This window comes from Wickerhamomyces ciferrii, contig 00029 (assembly GCF_000313485.1).
Source record: "Wickerhamomyces ciferrii WGS project CAIF00000000 data, strain NRRL Y-1031 F-60-10, contig 00029, whole genome shotgun sequence".
NCBI classification, from domain to species: Eukaryota; Fungi; Ascomycota; class Saccharomycetes; order Phaffomycetales; family Wickerhamomycetaceae; genus Hansenula; species Hansenula ciferrii.
In genome coordinates, this window is record NW_011887711.1 from 178,634 (window position 1) to 199,638 (window position 21,005).

General features: G+C 33.5%; 8 protein-coding genes across 8 annotated transcripts; 5 read left to right on the forward strand and 3 right to left on the reverse strand.

The window, feature by feature from the left end:
* Nucleotides 1-268: 268 nt before the first annotated feature.
* On the reverse strand, nt 269-961 carry BN7_1384 (uncharacterized protein; the record flags this gene model as incomplete). Its single annotated transcript, XM_011278028.1, has 1 exon — nt 269-961. One exon carries the CDS (start codon nt 959-961, stop codon nt 269-271), a length of 693 nt encoding a protein of 230 aa, XP_011276330.1.
* A 1,027-nt stretch (nt 962-1,988) lies between these two features.
* Nucleotides 1,989-3,320, reverse strand: RTT106 (Rtt106p; the record flags this gene model as incomplete). Its single annotated transcript, XM_011278029.1, has 2 exons — nt 1,989-3,130; nt 3,263-3,320. 2 exons carry the CDS (start codon nt 3,318-3,320, stop codon nt 1,989-1,991), a joined length of 1,200 nt encoding a protein of 399 aa, XP_011276331.1.
* Nucleotides 3,321-3,634: 314 nt separating this feature from the next.
* BN7_1386 (uncharacterized protein) lies at nt 3,635-3,979 on the reverse strand (the record flags this gene model as incomplete). The annotated part of the gene is made up of 2 exons (XM_011278030.1): nt 3,635-3,846; nt 3,940-3,979. The coding sequence occupies 2 exons, from the start codon at nt 3,977-3,979 to the stop codon at nt 3,635-3,637; spliced, it is 252 nt and encodes an 83-aa protein (XP_011276332.1).
* A 181-nt stretch (nt 3,980-4,160) lies between these two features.
* Nucleotides 4,161-5,476, forward strand: BN7_1387 (phosphatase PAP2 family protein; the record flags this gene model as incomplete). Its single annotated transcript, XM_011278031.1, has 2 exons — nt 4,161-4,300; nt 4,519-5,476. 2 exons carry the CDS (start codon nt 4,161-4,163, stop codon nt 5,474-5,476), a joined length of 1,098 nt encoding a protein of 365 aa, XP_011276333.1.
* A 391-nt stretch (nt 5,477-5,867) lies between these two features.
* BN7_1388 (tethering complex subunit PEP5) lies at nt 5,868-8,753 on the forward strand (the record flags this gene model as incomplete). The annotated part of the gene is made up of 1 exon (XM_011278032.1): nt 5,868-8,753. The coding sequence occupies one exon, from the start codon at nt 5,868-5,870 to the stop codon at nt 8,751-8,753; it is 2,886 nt and encodes a 961-aa protein (XP_011276334.1).
* A 543-nt stretch (nt 8,754-9,296) lies between these two features.
* BN7_1389 (Dynamin-binding protein) lies at nt 9,297-13,223 on the forward strand (the record flags this gene model as incomplete). Its single annotated transcript, XM_011278033.1, has 3 exons — nt 9,297-11,274; nt 11,668-12,189; nt 12,688-13,223. The coding sequence occupies 3 exons, from the start codon at nt 9,297-9,299 to the stop codon at nt 13,221-13,223; spliced, it is 3,036 nt and encodes a 1,011-aa protein (XP_011276335.1).
* A 375-nt stretch (nt 13,224-13,598) lies between these two features.
* On the forward strand, nt 13,599-17,468 carry BN7_1390 (uncharacterized protein; the record flags this gene model as incomplete). The annotated part of the gene is made up of 1 exon (XM_011278034.1): nt 13,599-17,468. One exon carries the CDS (start codon nt 13,599-13,601, stop codon nt 17,466-17,468), a length of 3,870 nt encoding a protein of 1,289 aa, XP_011276336.1.
* A 314-nt stretch (nt 17,469-17,782) lies between these two features.
* On the forward strand, nt 17,783-20,440 carry LAM5 (Lam5p; the record flags this gene model as incomplete). Its single annotated transcript, XM_011278035.1, has 1 exon — nt 17,783-20,440. One exon carries the CDS (start codon nt 17,783-17,785, stop codon nt 20,438-20,440), a length of 2,658 nt encoding a protein of 885 aa, XP_011276337.1.
* Between the last annotated feature and the right edge of the window lie 565 nt (nt 20,441-21,005).

Here is a 21,005-nt window from a genome sequence, read left to right on the forward strand (position 1 = left end):
TAAATAAGCAGAATAAATAATTAATAAGTTGATCAATTGTACTACATTTTAGTAAAATAATTCAATCGTAAAATCTCCAATATAATTTAAAGGAGTTGTTTTGTAATATTATAATTATTCCTTCTCCTCATCAAGAGTTGAAAGATTTGGCTAATATACATTATTTTGTTAATCTATTGGCGAGAAATTCATATAAATTCATTAATTATGCTGGTAATCTTGGGTTTTGGGTTTTGAGGTATAATTAGAACACTAACGTTTTAGTTGATTACCATCTACCACCTTGGTTACCACCACCGTAACCACCTTGGTTACCACCATAACCACCTTGGTTTCCGCCATACTCATCACGACCTCCACCGAAACCACCTTCGTGTCTACCACCGTGGCCACCAGGACCGCCAGGACCACCGAATCCACCAGGACCACCGAATCCACCTTCGTTTCTACCGCCGAAACCACCTTCGTTTCTACCACCAAAACCACCTTCGTTTCTACCACCGTAGCCACCTGATGAACCACCAAAGTCGTTTCTTCCTGATGAGCCATATTCATCTCTACCTGATGAGCCATATTCATTTCTACCTGATGAGCCACCGTAACCACCTGAGCTGTATTCATCATTACGACGACCACCATGATGTTCTTCTTTTTTATCACCACCGAAGCCGAAGAAACCACCACCACCTTGGTGATCTTGTTTACGTTCATCTCTTCTGTCTTCCCAAGCATCTTCAGCTTTGTTGGCACCAATGGCACCGACAATAGCACCACCAATTTTACCTAAAGTAGAGTGGTTACCGCCTAATTTACCACCACCATAAGCACCGGCAGCACCACCAATTAAAGTGGCACCTAAACCTCTTTCACCATCACCACCTTGTTGTTGTTGGCCTTGGTTTTGTTGTGAGTTGTATTGTTGACCGTTGTCGTTTGAGTTGTAATAATCGTTAGCAGACATTGTTTAAAATTCTAATTCAAATTCAATTGAGTTGAAGATGAAACCAAATTGAAGAAGAAAGGATTGTAAATCTGGAATAATTCATCTTTATATAATTTTGAATCTTCGAACTTAACAGATCATGAAAGACAAAATTCAATCCCACACTTAAAATTCCGCAAGTTGAAATTGTCCCAAATGTCCCCGAATTGTGTGATGGTTTTCCATGCGTCATTTCGCGTTTTATGATTTATCCAGGCGAAACTAATTTGTAGACAAATACAAGAAATGTCCCTGAACTGAAATCAGATTTGGGGACAAACACATGGACAAATATGTTATAGATACTAAATTAAAGGAGTAATTTCTAGCTTTCAATGGAACATTCGATCAATTGAGTTAGTTCTATGTCATGTTAAAGTACGTGTATTATTTTGCGGAATTGGGCACTTGTCTTTGTCCAGAATACTACCACCAATCATGATGTTTTATCAGCCTTCTCGAAGTGTCCAATGCTCGTTTCACCGTTTCACCTACAAATTATACAGCAGTGCCAAAACTCAAGTTTGATTCAGGAACTAAGCCTTTAAGTTTTAACACAATAAGGCACAGAAAAGTACAACAGTCACCAGTAAATACAATTGTGATGTGAAGAAGGGATCTTAAATTAGAGCTAGGGTTCAATTGTGTGGTTCAATGTTGGATAAGTGTTCAATCTCAAGTGAAATTTGTAAATCACTGGATCTAGTTATTATCTTCTAACCCCGATTACGGTTAAATACTAGCAACATCGACATTAATAAAGGCTGAAACATAATCATGGAATCATATTAACCATATGGTAAGCTAGAACTAAGCAGCTTTTGAGTCCTACTCCTTATACACAACAAGAAAGGGTACTAGATTGTAAAACAATGTTAGGTGAACAATTGACGTAGAATAATGATCATCGTGATCCATGTATAGTCGTACTTAAAACGCATAATTTAGATCTTGAAAAATTAAAGTACCATGCATCAATCTATAATATACAGATATAAAATTTATTCTAATCATCATCACTGTTCAAATCAATCTCTTGATCTTCATCACCCTCTTCGTCATCGTCTTCATCTTCTTCCCCATCTTCCTCTTCACCATCTTCTGAACCTGAACCTTCATCACTAACATCTGAAGTATCATCAATTTCTGCTCCACCTTGGAAAGTTTCATCATTTTCATCATCGTCATCCTCTTCATGTGGAATGTCGTCGACACCTTCAACGCCTTCAGGTAATTGACCTTCAGCTTCTGCTAATGCAAATGCATCTTGATTCTTTGTAAGTTTTTTAGCTTTCAATTCATCACTCATTGATCTATCTTGAACTTCTTTATTCTTGATATAATTATCAATATTTGCAAAATCACTTTGATCAATCATACTGAATTCAAATTTTTCACCATCTTTTAAGACTAATGTAACATTGAATGTAACTCTTGTAATTGATGAATATGAAATTGAATCAATATTTTGGGAATCAAATAATAAAATTGGTTTTTTAAAACCAAATAATATATGATTTGGTAAGAAATATAATAGACCTTCTTTTGTACCTCTATGAGCTGAAACGAAAAATGAATTCAATCCATTTTGGAATGTATCAACGATTTTGAACCCTGAAACAGCAGCTTGACGTTGAATATAAATTTTGAAATCATCATTCTCTTTGATAATTTTTTCACTAATCAATTGTTTATTAACTTGATCTTGATTTAATGTCAATACAATAGGTTCATTATTAAAAGAATCACCTAAATTTTTTTCATAAAATATAACAAAATATAACAAATTTTTCTTTTCTGGTACTGGTAAAAATGTTGAAAATTTAATGTTTTTATTATTTAATTCATCAATAACTAAATCTGGTTTATCTTGATTTGATTTTCCAATAGAAAGAATTGGTTTTTGGGTTATTGGAGATATAGAAAACGTTAGATTTAGCTTCTTTCTTAATGGAGATTGGAATGATAATTCCTTTATTTGAAATATTATAGTACCAGGATCTATTGAATCAACTTCATAAATATCTTTATCATCATCATCTTGTTGTTGTTGTGGAACTTTTCTCTTTTTGTTGGAATCTGTTGTTAAAAAATCGTATAAATCTTGAAACACTTTCAATGCCTCATCATTTGTTTCTATTGATAGTTCTAGTTAGTTATGATATTCTTCATCAAAAGGTTCCAAATGTTTTATATACTAAAGTGACGCGAAACATTGAAACTCGTATTCACCTAAACAAAACAATTGAAAATCGAAGCATAAAACGAAGTAAAACATACCTGATATTCTCAAAATATCAGTCTTCAATTCAGCTGGTAATTGATCAACAAAAGACATCTTTTATTTGTGTTGTTTCTTAGATTGGTTTCTGTTATGAATGTATAGGAACAGTAAATAAGTGCTCCGTGGTGTTCTCGACAAAATGGACATAGAATTTGCCATTTTCAACTCATTTTTCGTTTTGTCAAAATCACACGAATTTTTGGGAACGTTTTGAAAAACATGTTTTGTAGGCGTCAGGCTATCCGAGATCTCAAAGCTACGGTTGAAAGATCAAAGAAAAATAAATAAAGTATATGAATAAATAGACTCAAATAAATATGAATAAATAAATAATAAATAAGTTCTTGCAGTAGAGAATTCTATTCGGTTTAATTCTCAGATGCTGGAGTTGCAGCTGAATGTCTAGCAGCTCTAGCAGCTCTAGCAGCTTTCAATTTATCAACACGATCTTGTAATAAAGCATCTTGACTTTCAACCCCTTTTGTGAACAGATGACCGAAAAAAGTCCATAATGCAGCAGAATAAACATATCCCATGTTGTTGTAATTGAATGGTTTACGAAGGATACCTAGTTGAAAAGCTCTGACCAATACACCTAGTTGAAGTTAGTTAAGAATCACCAAAATGAGTGGGGCATTATAATGTAATGGGAAAAAAAAGAAAGAGAACATACCGACGGAAGCCCATCCAGCATAAGTTTTAGTTTCAACCATTTTGATTAGTATCTCTTTGACCTCTTTGAATGTTTCCAATTATGTTGTTATGTTTGAAAAGTTCATGGTATTGTTAATTCTGAAGTTCCTCCCCAGTTTATACCCTTTTGCGGGTTAGACTGTCATTTTTAGTATAGGATCGTGACGTGTCAATATAAAGTAGTCTAATAAAGTACACAGTATGTATCAGATTTTTAAATTACTTCTGACACAAAACCAATTCGATCGAAAGTTTAGTGAAAGACACCCTAAAACTTGGATGACAAAGAATCATTACCATGATGTTGAATACTTCCAAGGTGAGCTATTTGAAGTGTTGAAGTAAAGGGGCAAGAATTTACGGTGGTTAATGTCGGTTTTCAAGAAGGATTTCTTCTTTAAAGTTAATCATTATAAGGTTTCAGGGTTTAGTACCCTTTCTTATTTACTGGATTGGATTCTTTATACGTGAGTGATATGCTTTTTAATTTTTTCTTTATGGAGGTTCAAGTTACTAATGATCATATAAGTGTGCTCACAATAGGCTCATTAATTTACAGGTTGGACACAGCACCACGTTACACTGAATTTTCATTAGCTGATGATAAAATATCATTCACCTTTTATCGTGAACAAGACAATCTTGTCGGAAGGTTGCTGCTAATGGTGGTTTCTATTGCTGTTCCAATTGCTCAAGTTATTTTGATGTTTGGTTTTGCAAGAAAAAGTTCTGCAAGAAAAATTTGGAATATTCATTCTGCTTTATTATCTTTATTAGCAATACATACATATCAGGCAGTTATTGTTTCTATTTTGAAAAATGTTGTTGGTTCACCAAGACCGGATCTTCTACAGCGTTGTTTACCAACAAATTATGCTTTACCACCTTATGGTCATCTTTCAAATGTTGGTATTTGTGGGAATAGAAATATTGGAGACATAAATGATGGTTTTAGAAGTTTCCCATCAGGACATGCATCCACATCCTTTGCATCAGCACTGTTCAGTTTTTTCATTACATCAAGTCGTATAAAAGTTTTTGATGAACGAGGAAACTCTTTCAAAACAATTAGTGCTTATCTTCCATTTTTCATTTCAACATTCATGACTGCTACAAGAATATCAGACAATAGACATTCTTTTGTTGATATATTTATCGGCTCATTAATCGGTTTAGGGAGTGGATATCTTGGTTATCATATGTATTTCCCAGATTTCAGAAACTTATCACTTGCTGGTATGGCATTACCTCCAAGAAGAATTGGGAATCGTGGAAAGAATGGGCAGCATTCATTTTGGAAAGTACCAGAAGATAATGACTATGATTACGATAGTAGGGCTAGTGATATTGAGTTTAACGGTTCATCCCTGTCATTGTCAACGGATTCTTCAGGATCTCCTTCACCACCAAAATCGAGACATTCAATAGCATCACACCATCCATCGAGATCGAGACCTCAAACAAGCATAAATCGACAAAGCGTTCGATCTGAGAAGCTGAATGAATCTTTGGTTTAGAAAAATAGGTTTTTATAATGTACTTTCAGATATAAAGTACTGCTGTTAGTCTATCTGCTGATAAATAGATTTGGGAAAAGTTATCAGGATTTTGAGTTCAATGACTTGTCAATGGAGAGATCACAATCGTTCAAAGTATAGCTGCTCTAACTGAATTCAATATAATATGTCCAATAAAATAAACCTTTTTATATAAATGTAGTGAATCGATAATTTTATCTCATATCCCAAAATTCTGCTCTGTCATGATCCCGTGTCACTAAGTTCTATGTATTGTTTTTGACACCGAGATTTCGCTAGTAATCAAGGAAATGTAAATGTCACTTGAAGTCAGTTTGATTAAAACCAATACATTATCCAATCTAACTACCCGTCTATCGCAAAGGTCTCAATGTCTTGGAGGCAATTCCAGTTCTTTGAATCAATACCCATTAGGGATCCAAGTTTCGGTACTGAAGAACCTTTATATTCCGATCCAAGTTTAACAGCTATTTGCCCAACTCCAGATTATTTATTAATATCAACAAGCAACTATGTCATAAAATTCATTGATAAGGATCTTAAACTCATCAAATCATTTAGTGCTTATCAAGAAGGATGGAGTATAACTTACTTAAGATATGTTGAGGGTACAGATTTTTTCGTTTCTGTTGCCGAAAGACAAGGCCAGCCATCAATAATGAAACTTTGGTCAATAAATAAAATCATCACAAGACCATCAAATAAAATAGATGATGCTTCATATCATACCATGGTTCATGTTAAAAATGGTAATAATTCATATCCGTTAACTTCATTCACATTTGCTAGTAATTTTTCCATATTGGCATTTGGTTACGCTAATGGGAATGTTGTTTTAGTAAGAGGTGATTTGCTAAGAGATAGGGGATCAAGTCAAACAATTGCATACAAATCATCTGATCCTATAACTGGCTTAGAAATCATTCCTGGGAATAATTATGATCCTTTACTATATATTACAACCACAGCTAAGATAATAACAGTACCCACGATTGGAGGTAATCATAGTAAAGCAGAAAGATGGTTAGAAAAATCAAAAGGAGCAGATTTGGGCACAGTAGATATTGAAAACGATAATTTGATTGTTGGTAGAACTGAAGGTTTGGTATTTTATGATACTAGTGGTGCTTCATATACTATATCTTTAGATATGCCGAAGAAAAAAATCCATAAGTTTGGGAAATATATTCTAATTGTGACTTCTAATACTTCAACAAGTTCAAGTCTTATGTTGAATGGTTATTCTGAGCCTACAAAGATCATCATTGCTGATATTGAACAAAAATTGATTTCATTTACTTATACGATTGCTTCAACAGTTAATGATATATTTGCATTATGGGGTGATATTTTCATATTATCAACAGATGGTATCTTGTATAAGTTCCATGAAAAGGACTTGGAGGAGCAATTAGGAATAGTTGTGAAGCGTGACTTATACCAGGTTGCTATTGATCTTGCAAAAGGAAGCGTTAGTGAAAGTGCATTACTTGATATAAAGAGAAAATATGGAGATTACTTATATTCCAAAAATGAAACAACAGAAGCAATGGATCAATATATTCAAACTTTAAGCTTGGGGAACACAAGTGAAGTTATAAAGAAATATAAAGACAGTAAAGAAGTACAAAATTTGGCTAGATTTCTAGAAGAAATGTTGAATCAAAGGTTATCAACTAAAGAACATGTTACTTTGTTGTTATGCACGTATTGTAAACTCAAAGATGTTGAAAAGTTGAATGTTTTCATTGACAAGTATGACACTGATTCAAATGATTTTGCAAGGGTTGATTTTGACTTGGATATAGTTGTTGAACTTTGCAGGGAAACAAACTTATTATCACATGCCTCGAGATTAGCACAAAATTCATCATATTCATCATTAGCTGTTGATATTTTATTGAGGGATCTTCATGATTCACAATCTGCTATTCAATATATCAAAACATTACCTGTTGAGGAGACTTTAAGAATCTTGGTTGAATATGCAAGATTATTACTTGAATCAATCCCAAATGCCACCACTGCTCTTCTTATTGATGTTTTCACAGGAAAATATAAGCCCGATACTTCTTCCAATACCAAAGTCATTGATGCTGATACAAGTGAAAGACCAGTTCTTCTTCAGAGTTATAAAACATTTGTTAGTTATATGTCTAGTGCCGCTAATACATTGACTGCCTCGAGCTCTGATGATCATTTACCACAAAAATTTTCAAATGGTGATGAACCTACTTATCAACCACCAAAACCAAGAATAATTTTCCCGTCATTTGTCAATAGACCCAATGAGTTTGTCATCTTTTTGGAAGCATGTGCTGAAAGTTTTGACAAGTTTGAAGGTGATACTAAAGACAAGAAAGACATTTTAAACACTTTGTACGAATTGTACTTAACTTTAGGGAATGGTTCAGAAGATGAAAATGTTGAAAAAGAATGGGAAAACAAAGCTGTTAGTTTGGTCAAAGAAAATGAAGGTTTAATTGACTCTACGACTATACTATTGATCTCAAATATATTTGATTTCGACGAAGGTCAAATCGCTGCTAGAAATGGTCCTGGATTTGAAATTGATTTATTCAGATCTTGTGTTGCACAAGGCGATGTCCCTGGTGCTGTTGATGTATTAAATAAATATGGTGAAAAGGAACCTGAATTATACCCATTAGCATTGATGTTCTATACATCAGATGAAGAAATTCTCGAGAAAGTTGGACCAGAAAAATTTAAAGCTGTTCTAGATAAGATCAAGAATGATAGAATATTGACACCTTTGGAAATAATACAAGCATTAAGTGTTAATAAAGTTGCAACTATTGAACTTGTTAAAGATTACATCTTAGAATTCGTTGAAACAGAAAAGAGAGAAATTGAAATAAATGAAAAATTGATTAAATCATATAAAGAAGAAGCAGAAAAGAAGAGAAATGATATTCATGTATTAGAATCCACACCAACAACTATTCAACCGTCCAACTGTGATTCATGTTCAAATAAATTAGATTCTGAAACTGTTTATTTCCTTTGTCATCACTCTTACCATAAGCACTGTTTGGCTGAAGTTGATAAATGTCCTAAATGTACGCCAGCAAGAGAAACTGTGTCAAATATTAGAGAAGGTCAAAGAGTTATTGGTGAAAGAAACGATTTGTTCAACGCTACATTACAAGATAGTGACAACAGATTCAAGGTCGTTACTGACTTTTTTGGTAAAGGTGCGATGGATCACGTTAACTATTTCATCTCAAACGATTAATAATGTACACTGTATAGCTAATGAAACAAACTTCGTTTTGTTTGTGTTTTCATGAATCTTGGTTGTTTTAACCACAGTAACCACTTCCCAATCTAGATTTACAATCACTCATGACGATGAGATCACTGGTTTAGTTCTGGCCAGCTTTGAAATATTCTCCATAGGTTTCTTAACTTCGTTTTGTTTGTGTTTTCATGGATCTTGGTTGTTTTAACCACAGTAACCACTTCCCAATCTAGATTTACAATCACTCATGACGATGAGATCACTGGTTTAGTTCTGGCCAACTTTGAAATATTCTCCATAGGTTTCTTTCTACTTTAATTTTGTGCCAATATGCGAGTTGTCTAAGTACCGGAGATTTCAATCTGCTTAAAAAACGATGAAACAAATTTCCGACAATAATGAAGATACGAAACAAACATCAGAATATATGATAACCAGCCAAACGAAAGACTAAAGATGGTATAAATTGGAATGAATCCACTTCAAATCGTCTAAAATGAACAATAAATTCAAATTCTTGCTCTCCAAAAGCTCAAAATGGCACTAATGAATGCAGCACCTTATGATTTTCCAAGCTCTCCAGAGTCTGAGTTTTCATCGTATTACTCCACCATTCTGTCGTCAAATGATACTGATCATGAAGAAATTAATAGAACTCTAGACCCTAAATTTGAGTTCCCAAAGAGAAATCCAGTTGAATATTATCAAGTTGCTAATCCTTATGCAGATTCTTTGTGGTGGTCTGCAACTGGTGATAAAGGTACAAACGCTATTGGAAAGATTCAAGAAAGAGTAAACAAATCAAGAAAAAGAGTTGCTGATGACTTAGCTTTACCACCTCCAAGACTTGAATCGCTAGATAAAAGTAACAAGAAAGTTGATTCGCCTATTGGAAATGAACATTTCGATGACTTATTTGAAGACAAATATTTAGATGAGTCAAAAGCTAAAAAAGGGTTATTGAATGTGGAAATTACAGATAGCAAATATAGAAAAGCACTGAAAGAGCTTATAGATACAGAAATCAAGTACTATTCTGACTTGAGTTTGATTAATAGTGTTTACAGATCTTTGTTAAACAACTCTAGAAAATACAAAAATATATTGAATAAACAAGAACAAGCTGTTATATTTGCAAACATTGATACATTGATAGACTTGAGTCATTTATTGGTTAAGGAATTGAAAAAGGCCATTAAAAGGGAAGCTCAAGGTGCTTTCAATGATGATGGAACAACTGGTGAACAAATCTCATCTTCATTGGTTGAAAACATTGATATTGGTGAACTATTTGATAACCAACTAAACAGATTGAAGATTGCTTATTTATCATATGCACAAAATCATAAAACTCAAATGCAAGAACTTAATAGATGTACCAACTTTAATGGTCCAAAAGTTAGCAAATGGCTTGAAGAATGTGCTTTTCTTGCAAAATCTAAATCAGAATGTTGGGATTTTGAGTCGTTATTAATAAAACCTATCCAAAGAATTGCTAAATATCCACTTATGATTGATGCTTTGATCAACAATTCTTGTGATGATGTTTCATTTGAAAATATTCAAAAATTATGTGATGCTAAAGAACATGTTGAGAAAATTCTTGAAATTATAAACAATGCTACTTCGACATCTCCTGGATCACAAGATGGTGCTGAAACTATTGGAGACTTTACAACTACTAGCTCTACTCTAGAAAGACTTCCTTCAAGTAGACGTGATGAATACTTGAATATTATAAAAGATTTCAAAATAAAGTATACTAACTTGAAGAATCTGAAAAATGGTATTGTTGAAACATTACCTACTTTATCATGTTTCCTAGATGATCATTTGATTTTAGCTGAAAGTTGGAGAGTTTTCATGGAATATGGTGACTCCACGGTGGATGATCATTATATTAAATCAATTTATTCATCTTATAGCAGTAAACTGAAAGACCAAAGATCAAAAACACTTTTGACAGTTAATGAAATAAAAAATGGAATATTGAAGGCTCTGGATATGGCTTTGGAGCTTTGTGAAACGGCAAGAACCAATATCAACAAACATAGTGCCTATAGAGCTGCATATATTAACTATATGAATAAAGAAAAATCATCATTTAAGATGCCTCAACAAATACAGAACAAAGGATCTACACAAAAGGAAGCTCAAGAGTATATTTTAATTGAAAATCAAATCATAGATGAAGTTCCTTCATTGATCAAATATCTAGATGACTTTTTACATACAATAGTCTTATCATATCATAAAACCATAACCCAATGGTTCAAGATGTTGGCTGGTGAAAGACAAGTTGAACAATACGAAGACTTAGTTGCGGAAGGAGCATTAAAGCCTGGTGATAATTTTGATATAATAGAACTTCATACAATTGCTAGACATCATACAAGAAAGGCCCTGGAAGAATTTACAACTGATCATCTATCCTCTATACACCCTGAATATAAAGACAAGAACATCGATGCTGCTATACGGATTTATCCAAGCAGAGTTATTAGGAAACTTTTTGGTACTTATTAGAAACCTTTTAATGAATATGTAATTTGTTTAATTACGAGACAACTGTAGTAGAATACATCTTTTAGTAAATTGCCTAAGAATTTTGACCTGGAGTTTGACTTTATATTTGGGTTGCTCGAACCAATTATAGTTTTTTTTTTTTTTTCGCGCGACCTAATAAAAAATTTATTTTGCATCTCATCGCAAAAGATTAATAGATAACTTTAAAGAATTCATACTTTTAAGTAAATAAGATACTTCATAATAAATTAGAAATGATGTCAGAAGAAAAGAAACTGTGAGTTTGTCATAACCATTTTATTTTACGTTTTTACATTAGCTAACTGAACTTTTAGTAAACCAGTCACTGTTGAAAAACTAATCCCAGTTACATATGATTTAGGTAACTTAGCAGTTTTTGATTCAAATGCTATAGAGAATGAACAATTATCAGTCAATAATCCAGACCGTGAAGAATATATTAAATCAGTCTCAAGAGATAACGCTCAACTTCTTATAAATCAAATATTATCATTACCAATCAAAACCACAACTGAAAGTAATGGATCAAATGGTCAATCTTCAAGTATAACATTAGTTCAACTTCCACCACCAACTACAGAATTACCAAGAGAAAAGCCATTACCAAAACCAAAGGAACCAACCAAATGGGAACAATTTGCTGCCAGAAAAGGTATTCAAGCTAAAGAAAAATCAGGTAAATTGGTTTATGATGAAGAAAGTCGTGAATGGGTTCCAAAATGGGGTTACAAAGGTAAAAACAAAGCTCTTGAAGATCAATGGTTAGTTGAAGATGATGAAGTCAAGACCAAAAAACCAAAAACAGATGAATTAATTGATCCAAGATCATTACACAGAGCAGAAAGAAAGAGACTTATCAAAAAGAATGAGTTACAACAAAAACGTAACTTGAAAAACGCTAAATAAACACATAAATAAACTATTTGTATATTAATTAAATTGTCTTTTGCATTCACTACTCAAAATAGGGATATAATAAATCATTTCAATCGGTTGTTTTAAAGTCTTTTGTAGTGTACTTTATTTGTTAATTGTACCCATTAAAATTTTCGCGGGTATAATTTTCTTTTTTTTGCTTAGTGCTTTTATCACCAAAGTGACCGATCAAATATTCAGGATCAAAAACGATAACGAGTTGGTGATCAGAAGGCTAGATCGGATCCTATAACTAGTGAATAAGTAGAATTACATTTGTTGATGTTAACTGACTTGGGTTTGGTTAAAATATAGTTGAAACAAGAAAAAGAATTGATACAAAATGACTGACTTTGATGGGGAACCATATATACCAACAATAGACGTATGTATCCAAATATTACTGTTCGTGAATGGGATCTTTAGTTATACTAACAATGTACAAAGGCCATTTTGAGTGTTGCAGATTTAGAACAGGTTTCGATCAAAAGAATAAGAAATGCATTACAAGAGTTATTTGTGGTAAAATTTGAAGGTGATGATAAAAAAAAGATGAGTGACTTAATATTGGAAAGATATCATAATTTAATGGATGAAAGAACTTCCACTAGAAAACAGATGGAAGATGATGCTGAACTTGCTGCTAAACTCCAGAAAGAAAGTGGTTCAGGAAGAATAAAGAGAAAAAGTAACGCTAGTTCCTCAAAAGTCACAAAACCGAAGAAACCACGTAAACCGGTTAGTCCGTCTGGTAACTCTATTGCAGCATTATCATTGAACCTTAGTCCAAAATTGGCTGAATTTCTAGGAGAACAAAAATTACCACGTACTCAAGTTGTTAAAAAAGTTTGGGAATATGTTAAAGAAAATGATTTGCAGAATCCTAATGACAAAAGAGAAATTTTATGTGATGATAAGATGCAAGGTGTATTCGGGAAAAAAGTCACAATGTTTCAGCTAAACAAAGTGTTAAGTCAACATTTATACAAAGATGATGAATAGTTTCCAGTTGAATCAAATGTATTCTGTAAGCTGCTATAATTTTTTAGTTTTTTTACGGGACAAATATTCTAGAGTTAATGAGCTTAATTTTATATAGAAATAGAATTCAAATGAATTCTTTCCCAAAACATTCAGATGTCAATATCAACCCTTTTATAATGAACGAATAATGTGTTTTTGTCGTTGTTTTACGCATTTTTGTAGACTCCAATGCTGTCAGTTTTACGTGCGAATACCACGGATTTATTAAATTTCAGGAAACGCTAACAAATGTTTGAAGCGTAAATGTGTAAACAATATCAGTGACATCTGACACCAAAGCTAAAGACATTCTCAACAAGAGATAATTTGTTATATAAAGATTGAGCTGTTGAAATGCAGTCAAGAGACATTGCTAGGGTTCAGGCAGAGGCTAGAGGTAAACCCACTAATAGCAGAGTGGCTAGTGTCGCCTCTACAAATTCCAACTTCTCTTTAGGGTCCACCATATCACTTGATCACCAAACTGAGCCAAAAATCAGTGAAATAGACCCACAAGAAGTTTATGAAGCTGTTCTGAAGGTTATTCTTTTTGAATACAAGAGTGAGCCGCGTTTCACAGTTAGATCAAAGCCATCAAGTGCTGATAGACTATCGCCAATTCCGAGTACACCAACTAAATCATCAGCGCCAGCAAAAAGAGACAAATCACCAAGTAAACATTCTTGGTTCCATAGCAGTGGTAAAGATGCTGATCCAGAATACTTACCAAAGGACACAATCTCAACATTGAAGAAACAACTTGGTGATATCGCTGTTGGGAAAGATAAATCAATTACTGACCCTCTATCCAAAAGGTGTCTATTGCATCTTTATAATGAACTTTTGAATCCAAAATCCATACCCCCTGCAAAAGCTGAAGAATTGACGGTATTGTTTGTAAGACTTGCTACTAAAGAAATTCAATTATTTACTGGAAAATCAGATATCAAGACTGATGTTTATCACCAGACAAATGTATTCATAAATATTCTTATGAGTATACTAAGAACTCAAAAAAACAGTGAAGTCTCAATAAGGAAATTGGAAGATTATAGAAGCTCATTGAAGGCTTCAGCCAAATCTGCAACAACTAAAAGTAATGAAGTCACATATATTAAGCCATCATATCGTTTAACTGAAATTTCAAGTGCGCAACTATTAGGTTCATTATTTCAAATTGATGAAGTTAGATTACAACAAGACATTATTCGATTGAAGGATATCTCCACAGAGACATATTTGTATTCTGATTTGAATAAGTTACTGTCACAATTGAAATCGAATGAAAGGTATTTTAACCCTGATAGTTTTGACTCACATGATGCGTATTTCGCCTGGAAAAAATCTGAAGAGAAAGAGTTAACTACCGTTATAAATAGCATACCATTGGTCAATGTTCAAAAAAATCTTCAACATGGCTCAGACTTCAAATTTATTCCGGAAACCCCAAGAACTGCTTTGCAAGAATTACTAGCTAGAATATTGGAATATGAAAGAGATAATAACCAAGAAGGTTTGATATCTAATACATGTCAAAATATAGTGGAAAAATGTTGCAGATATTGGAGAATCCATCCAATTTCACAAGCTAGTATATTATATCAAGCAGCACATATGTCAATTCTTAAAACGCCAAACAATGATTTACCTGTTGATACTACAGAATATCTGTTTGGTGTTTTCTCAAGATTGTTAGGTAACGATGATATTCCCAGCTGGTCAAAACCTGACAAAAGGTTGTGGATCACAAATTTATCCAACACTTATATTCAAATCATGGCTTCTATTAGATTTTTAATACCTACAATGTTTGGCCAAAAGGCACCAAAACTTACACCAATATTAAGAGTATACTATACTTATGTTGCCCCGGATCCACTATATCCAATAATTATAAAATCAGGACTACCGCAGAAATGGATGAAACGATTGAAAAATACGTTATTGGCGTCTACAGAAAAGAAATATATTGAGTTGCTGAGAATCATACCCACGGATAGCAGCTTAGATCTGATTCATGTTAAAGAAGTATCTGAAAATATTTACAAGCAAGCACAAACACTACAAAAGAAATTCCCAAAACCTCTTTTTGATGAAATTTACATTCCTAATGAAGTCAGCTTTTTATTTATTAAATTGTTTTCAGAAGATGTCTCCAACATGCTGGCGCATATCGAACATTATTCAGTTAAAAGTGGAAAAGCTGTTAATTATGCAGATGCTTTAGAGACATATCAAGAACTTAGGTACTTGAAGGATCTCTTTGATCAAGTTTCTCCTAGAAATTTGAAGTTTTCACTTAATTTGGAAGATTTCTTTTACAAATATCTTGATGAATTGTGCACTATTACTTCAAGAAAAATGCATGAAGTTGTTCAACAAGCTATTCAACAAGATAATTTCGAACCTCTAGATATTGAATCTGGACAAGGTTATAGTTCATCGGTGCTGGACATTTTCAAAATGATCAATGAATCTTTCAATATGTTTAGAAATTATGATTGGCAAAATGAAACACAATTAGCTGAAATTTATACAAAACTACTAAAGTCTGTGTCAGATTCACTAGTATATTATGCTGCTAGAACTATGAATTTGGTTATAGATGATTTGAAAGAAGTTCCAGCCACTGCATCATCTGCTACAAAAGATCAAAATAGAAAGAGTGGTGCTTGGCTGTTCAGTGAAATGAAAGCTGCTGTTTCGAACTCAACGAGAGAATCAGTTCCAGAACCATTCAATTTCCAAAGTAGTACATGTGTTATACTAAATAATCTTTCGGAAATGTTGAAATTGCTCACAAAACTTGAAAATCAAGTCGATCCAGAACAAATATCAAAGAAGGCATCTGCTTCTAAATACAAAAACGATAGATCACTCTCTAATATTTTTACTATCAGAGTCAAAAATGCAGAAAATATTAAAGCATGTAGTAGTGATGGTTTTTCAAGCACGTCTGTTGCACTTGTTGATGGTCATTTGAAGAAAGAAATTGGTAAGACAAAGATTGTTCCGAAAACATTGAATCCAATATGGGATGAGGAATTTGAAATTGAAGCATCGGGTGATAGTTCTAGAGTGGTGTCAGCTACTGTTTGGGATCATAGCTCAAGATTTGGTTCACAAGATTTATGCGGTAGAACTTTATTGCAATTAGATCCTAAAAAGTTTAGAAAAGATGGTATACCAGAAGAAGTGAATAGAGATTTAGATATACAAGGTACAATCACCTTTGAGATATCATTAGAAAGTGAAAAAAATGATGCAATTTTCAGTATCGGTAGAGCTCATAGATCTTTAAATCGTACAATGGAAAGATCATATGCATTGATCGTTGAGAAATTTTCTAAGTTTATCAATTATTCACTTTCAAGAAATACATTGAAAATTGTTTGTGGGAATGGTACTAGGAAACCAACGCCCGATGATGCAAATGATGCTATTGTTCCATTATTTGATTATTTAAACTCCAATTTACAAGTTTTAGCTACAATTTTAAACCACGATATTCTTTTAGAAATCATGGTCCAAGCTTGGAAATTGGTTTTGGCTACAGTTGACAATTTATTACTACCAGCTTTAGCAAGTGTTAAAAATTCAAACATCTTAGCAAAATCAAATGCTACTTGGCAAAATTCAATATCAAGTGCTATGGCAAACGTTACAAATTCTTTAACAGTTCCAGGTTTTGGTAGAGCACTTTCACATACAGAAATTGATACAGTTTTCATTTGGTTGAATTCTTTATGCTATGATTTTTTCCATAATGACGGTGCTGGTCCTCCACTTCAAGATTTGAAAAACGAACATTATCAAACTTTGCTGTTAATTCCAATATATTACGACAGAGGATTCAATGATCTAAAGTCAGAGGTTGAAAGATTAACACCTATTGTTCTTAAAGCTATAAGAGAAAAGAATTTTGTGGATGATGACACTGAATCCAAGTCTAAGAAGAGATCAAATACTATTGCCAGAAGTAAGACAGTTTTAGCGTATGGTTCAGCTAAAAGAAGAGCTGAAACTAAACAAGCTATAGCTTCCTCGGATAAGGATACCAGTTATTTCCAGATATTCACAGAAGACATTATTCTCAGAGTATTAATCACAAAAGATCAAAAGGAATTTGTTGCGAGACGTTTAAAGGAAAGAGAAAAAATTGCCAAAAGTATAGCAACAGAGAGACTTGCAAGACTGGTTGTTGAGGGAAGAAATGGAGGTTAAGTTAATGTTTTTTTGGTAAATACTTGATAAATATAGATGGAAGCAACTTTTTTTTCATCGTATACTTTCGTAGCTTATTTGATTATCGTATAAAATTGAATCAAATTTATCTGTCAGCATGATGAGTTACCCGATAAGGTAAATTCCGGCTTCAAAAATATGTTGAGTTCCCGGTTCTCCCCAAGCATGGAATTGAATTTAGCGCTTCAATTTTAAAAGCTTTTTGATATCATCTCATACTGTTTCTGGTTAATTCATTTGATTTGGGCGTATACTTAAGAGTTACGAAGAATTCAAGCTATAAGACTGTGAAAATGTCATCACTGGATACAATGGATGACGCGTGGTCATACTCGTATCCGTCATCCCTGGATAGTTTACCTTTGCCTGATAGTACATCCTCCACAAATGATGTGATTGCTCCAGGGTCTTCAATACAAGATGAAAACACGAAACCAGGTACCAAGGATTCAATAGTTACAGAACAACCCAAAGAGATCAAACTGGAATCGCCAATTACTTTGCGCCGCAATTCGTTGTTAGAAGAAAAGAATAACTTTGCGGGTAGCTCAACATCAAAACCAATAGCTGTTCCACAAGCAGCACTTGTGCCTCAACATAAAAACTCATCATTGAGTCTATCACAAAGCAATCCTACAAAGTCTGCTCCAGCTGATCCCCATACAACTAAACATGATGCAGAAGCTGTCCCAGGTGATAATAGCAGCTCGTCAAGCTTAAATGCTCCAGCGTTAGACCTTGCTTTGATTCAAAATCAATCACCACCATCAACCCCTGTTCAAAATGGTAATTTTTTCAACAATATGTTTTCCACAATGTCTTTCAATAAAAAAGGTCAAAATGGGAAAAATTCAGAGACTGAGACACATAATGTCGATGAGGACGGGAATGTGGATGTGACAATAGGTTCTCATTCAAGGACAAAGAGTAATGCAACATCTGTTAAAGAGTCACCAAGTATGATGAGCTATAGAAAGAAATCAAAAACAAGAAGAAGAAACACGAGTTCAAGCTCGATGGAAAGCTTAAAATCACCTTTGGTTGAAAGCGAGAAACCAACTTTATCAACACAACATGAAGAAGAAGAAACATATGACAAGAATCTATATATTAACGATAAATTTAAAGGTACAAATTATAGGTTTTCAACAGCTGCTAGAAATACTAATTTCCATAAATTATTCAAGTCAATACCAGAAGATGAGAGACTTCTCGATGATTTTAGTTGTGCTTTGAGTCGTGAGATTTTATTACAAGGAAGGCTTTATGTGTCTGAAAGAAATATCTGTTTTAATTCGAATCTGCTTGGGTGGGTTACAAATCTTGTGATTCCGTATTCTGATATTAGAAATTTTGAGAAAACTGCAACAGCTGGTCTGTTCCCAAATGGTATTGCAATTCAGTTAACTAATGGTCATAAACATTATTTTGCGAGCTTTCTTTCAAGAGACTCCACATATACATTGTTGTCAGATATCTGGGATGCTTCAGATGATCAAATCAATAATCTTGCAAATGTCAATACCAATTCATTTAGAAGTACAAGTATAAATGATAGTGCTGATGCCAAAGAGCTATCTTTAGATCTAGAGAAATATGATAAAGATGAATACAATGATGCTTTGTTGTCAATAGATGGTGACACCCCTGCTGTGAAAAGAATATCAGACAGTGACTATTTATCAAGCTCTGCTGAAGAGGATGATGACGATGGATCTTCGTTGGGATCTTCAGTTGGTGCAGCTAGTGAATCTGGTAAGATTATTAGCTCATCGCAACAAACTGTTTATAAGCTCAAAGATACTTCAGTCTATGCCTATACTGGATTAGAAGGTCATCATGAAACCGTCTCAAATTATGATTTTGCAAAGAATAATGAAACTATATTGTCTGAAGAAACATTGAAATGTCCACCCGGTCTGTTGTTCGAAATTTTATTTGGTCCGAATAATGATTTGACGCTACAACTTTTAGGCGCTCAAGGTTCTAGTGATTTTTCTCAGTTCTCAGATTACGAGAAAAACAATGAGGGTTTCAAGCAAAGAACTTACAATTATACCAAAGCTTTGAACTACTCTATAGGGCCAAAATCAACTAAATGTTTAGTGGAGGAAAGAATTGAGAATCTTGATTATAATGACTATATCAACGTTTTATCAATAACTAGAACACCTGATGTTCCAAGTGGTAATGCTTTTAGTGTCCAAACGAGATATTTAATGACATGGGGTCCTGAGAACACAACAAGGCTAGTTGTTGCATTTAAAGTCGATTGGACTGGATCCAGTTGGGTCAAAGGTATGATTGAAAAAAGTTGTGCAAGTGGTCAAGAAGAAGCTACCAAAGTGTTCATTCCAATGCTAAGAAAGATTGTTGATGAAAATGTTTATGAATCAACAGAGCAAGTTACAGTTGAAGATGATATAAAGCCTGTTGCGGCTGCTAAACTACAAAAAGTTGATACTGATGCTAAGAGTGTACATCTTGAATCACAAGCAACCATTCCAAATCTGTCAGAAGTTACTTGGATCCAATTGACTTTTTTAGGGTTATTACTAGCGATCTTAGTTGTTCAAATAGGGATGTTCAAATCGCTAGGGAAAATTCCAGAGAAGACATTCTCTTTTGGATTACTAGATGGTTTTGATAAATCTACTGGAGACTCTTTAGCTAGAGGAGAAGAAATTTTACTATGGAACTGGATTGATGAAAGATCTGGTAACCTTGATTTATCTAAAAATGAAAAAATTGGAATAATAAAGAATGATATTGATCGATTGGTTGAGAAATGGGTCCAAAGGGAGACTAAAAGCAAAGAGACTAGAGAACTGGTTAAATCATTTGAATTACATTTGAATGCTTATACGAAAGATGCAATCAGCAATAGTAATGAGAAACGAGACAAAGAAAAAGCTTCTGCTTTGAAAGCTGCAATTAAGGCACTTTTATAGTAGTATAACGAATATAGTGATTTAAAATAATGTATTAGACAATATATTTCCTGCAGCTTGTAGATGACTGTATAATATTCAACGCGTAAAGCATTAATCTTGGTTCTTGGTGGCATTAATATGGATATTGTAATGAGTATGCAGCTATCTCGTCTTTTCATGCCAAATTTCATTTGCCACCACGGACGGGCCAAGAGTAAGTGGTAAAAGATTGCTTCTGTATGGATAAAATAAAAAAACAATAGACCAAAGAAAATTGCTGATCTATTTTGTGGAATTTAAGACTGTACAGTGTACACGGTACACATTATTTAGAACTTGAGCTTCAGGCATCACACATTTAGCTGCTTATTAAAGTGGCTGCTTCAATTCGTTTTAACAGAGAAATATTGATACGCTTGAAAAGCACGTTTTCGGGCATTCTTCAGCGTTTTCGTGATAAGTACAAAAGATAAACAATCCATCGCCATTCAACCTTTAGCCATAATTAAGTCTCTTGATTTCAAAAGAATACTACATAATCCAGAAATTTTTTTGATCTATAATAGAGAGTCTACTTTAATAC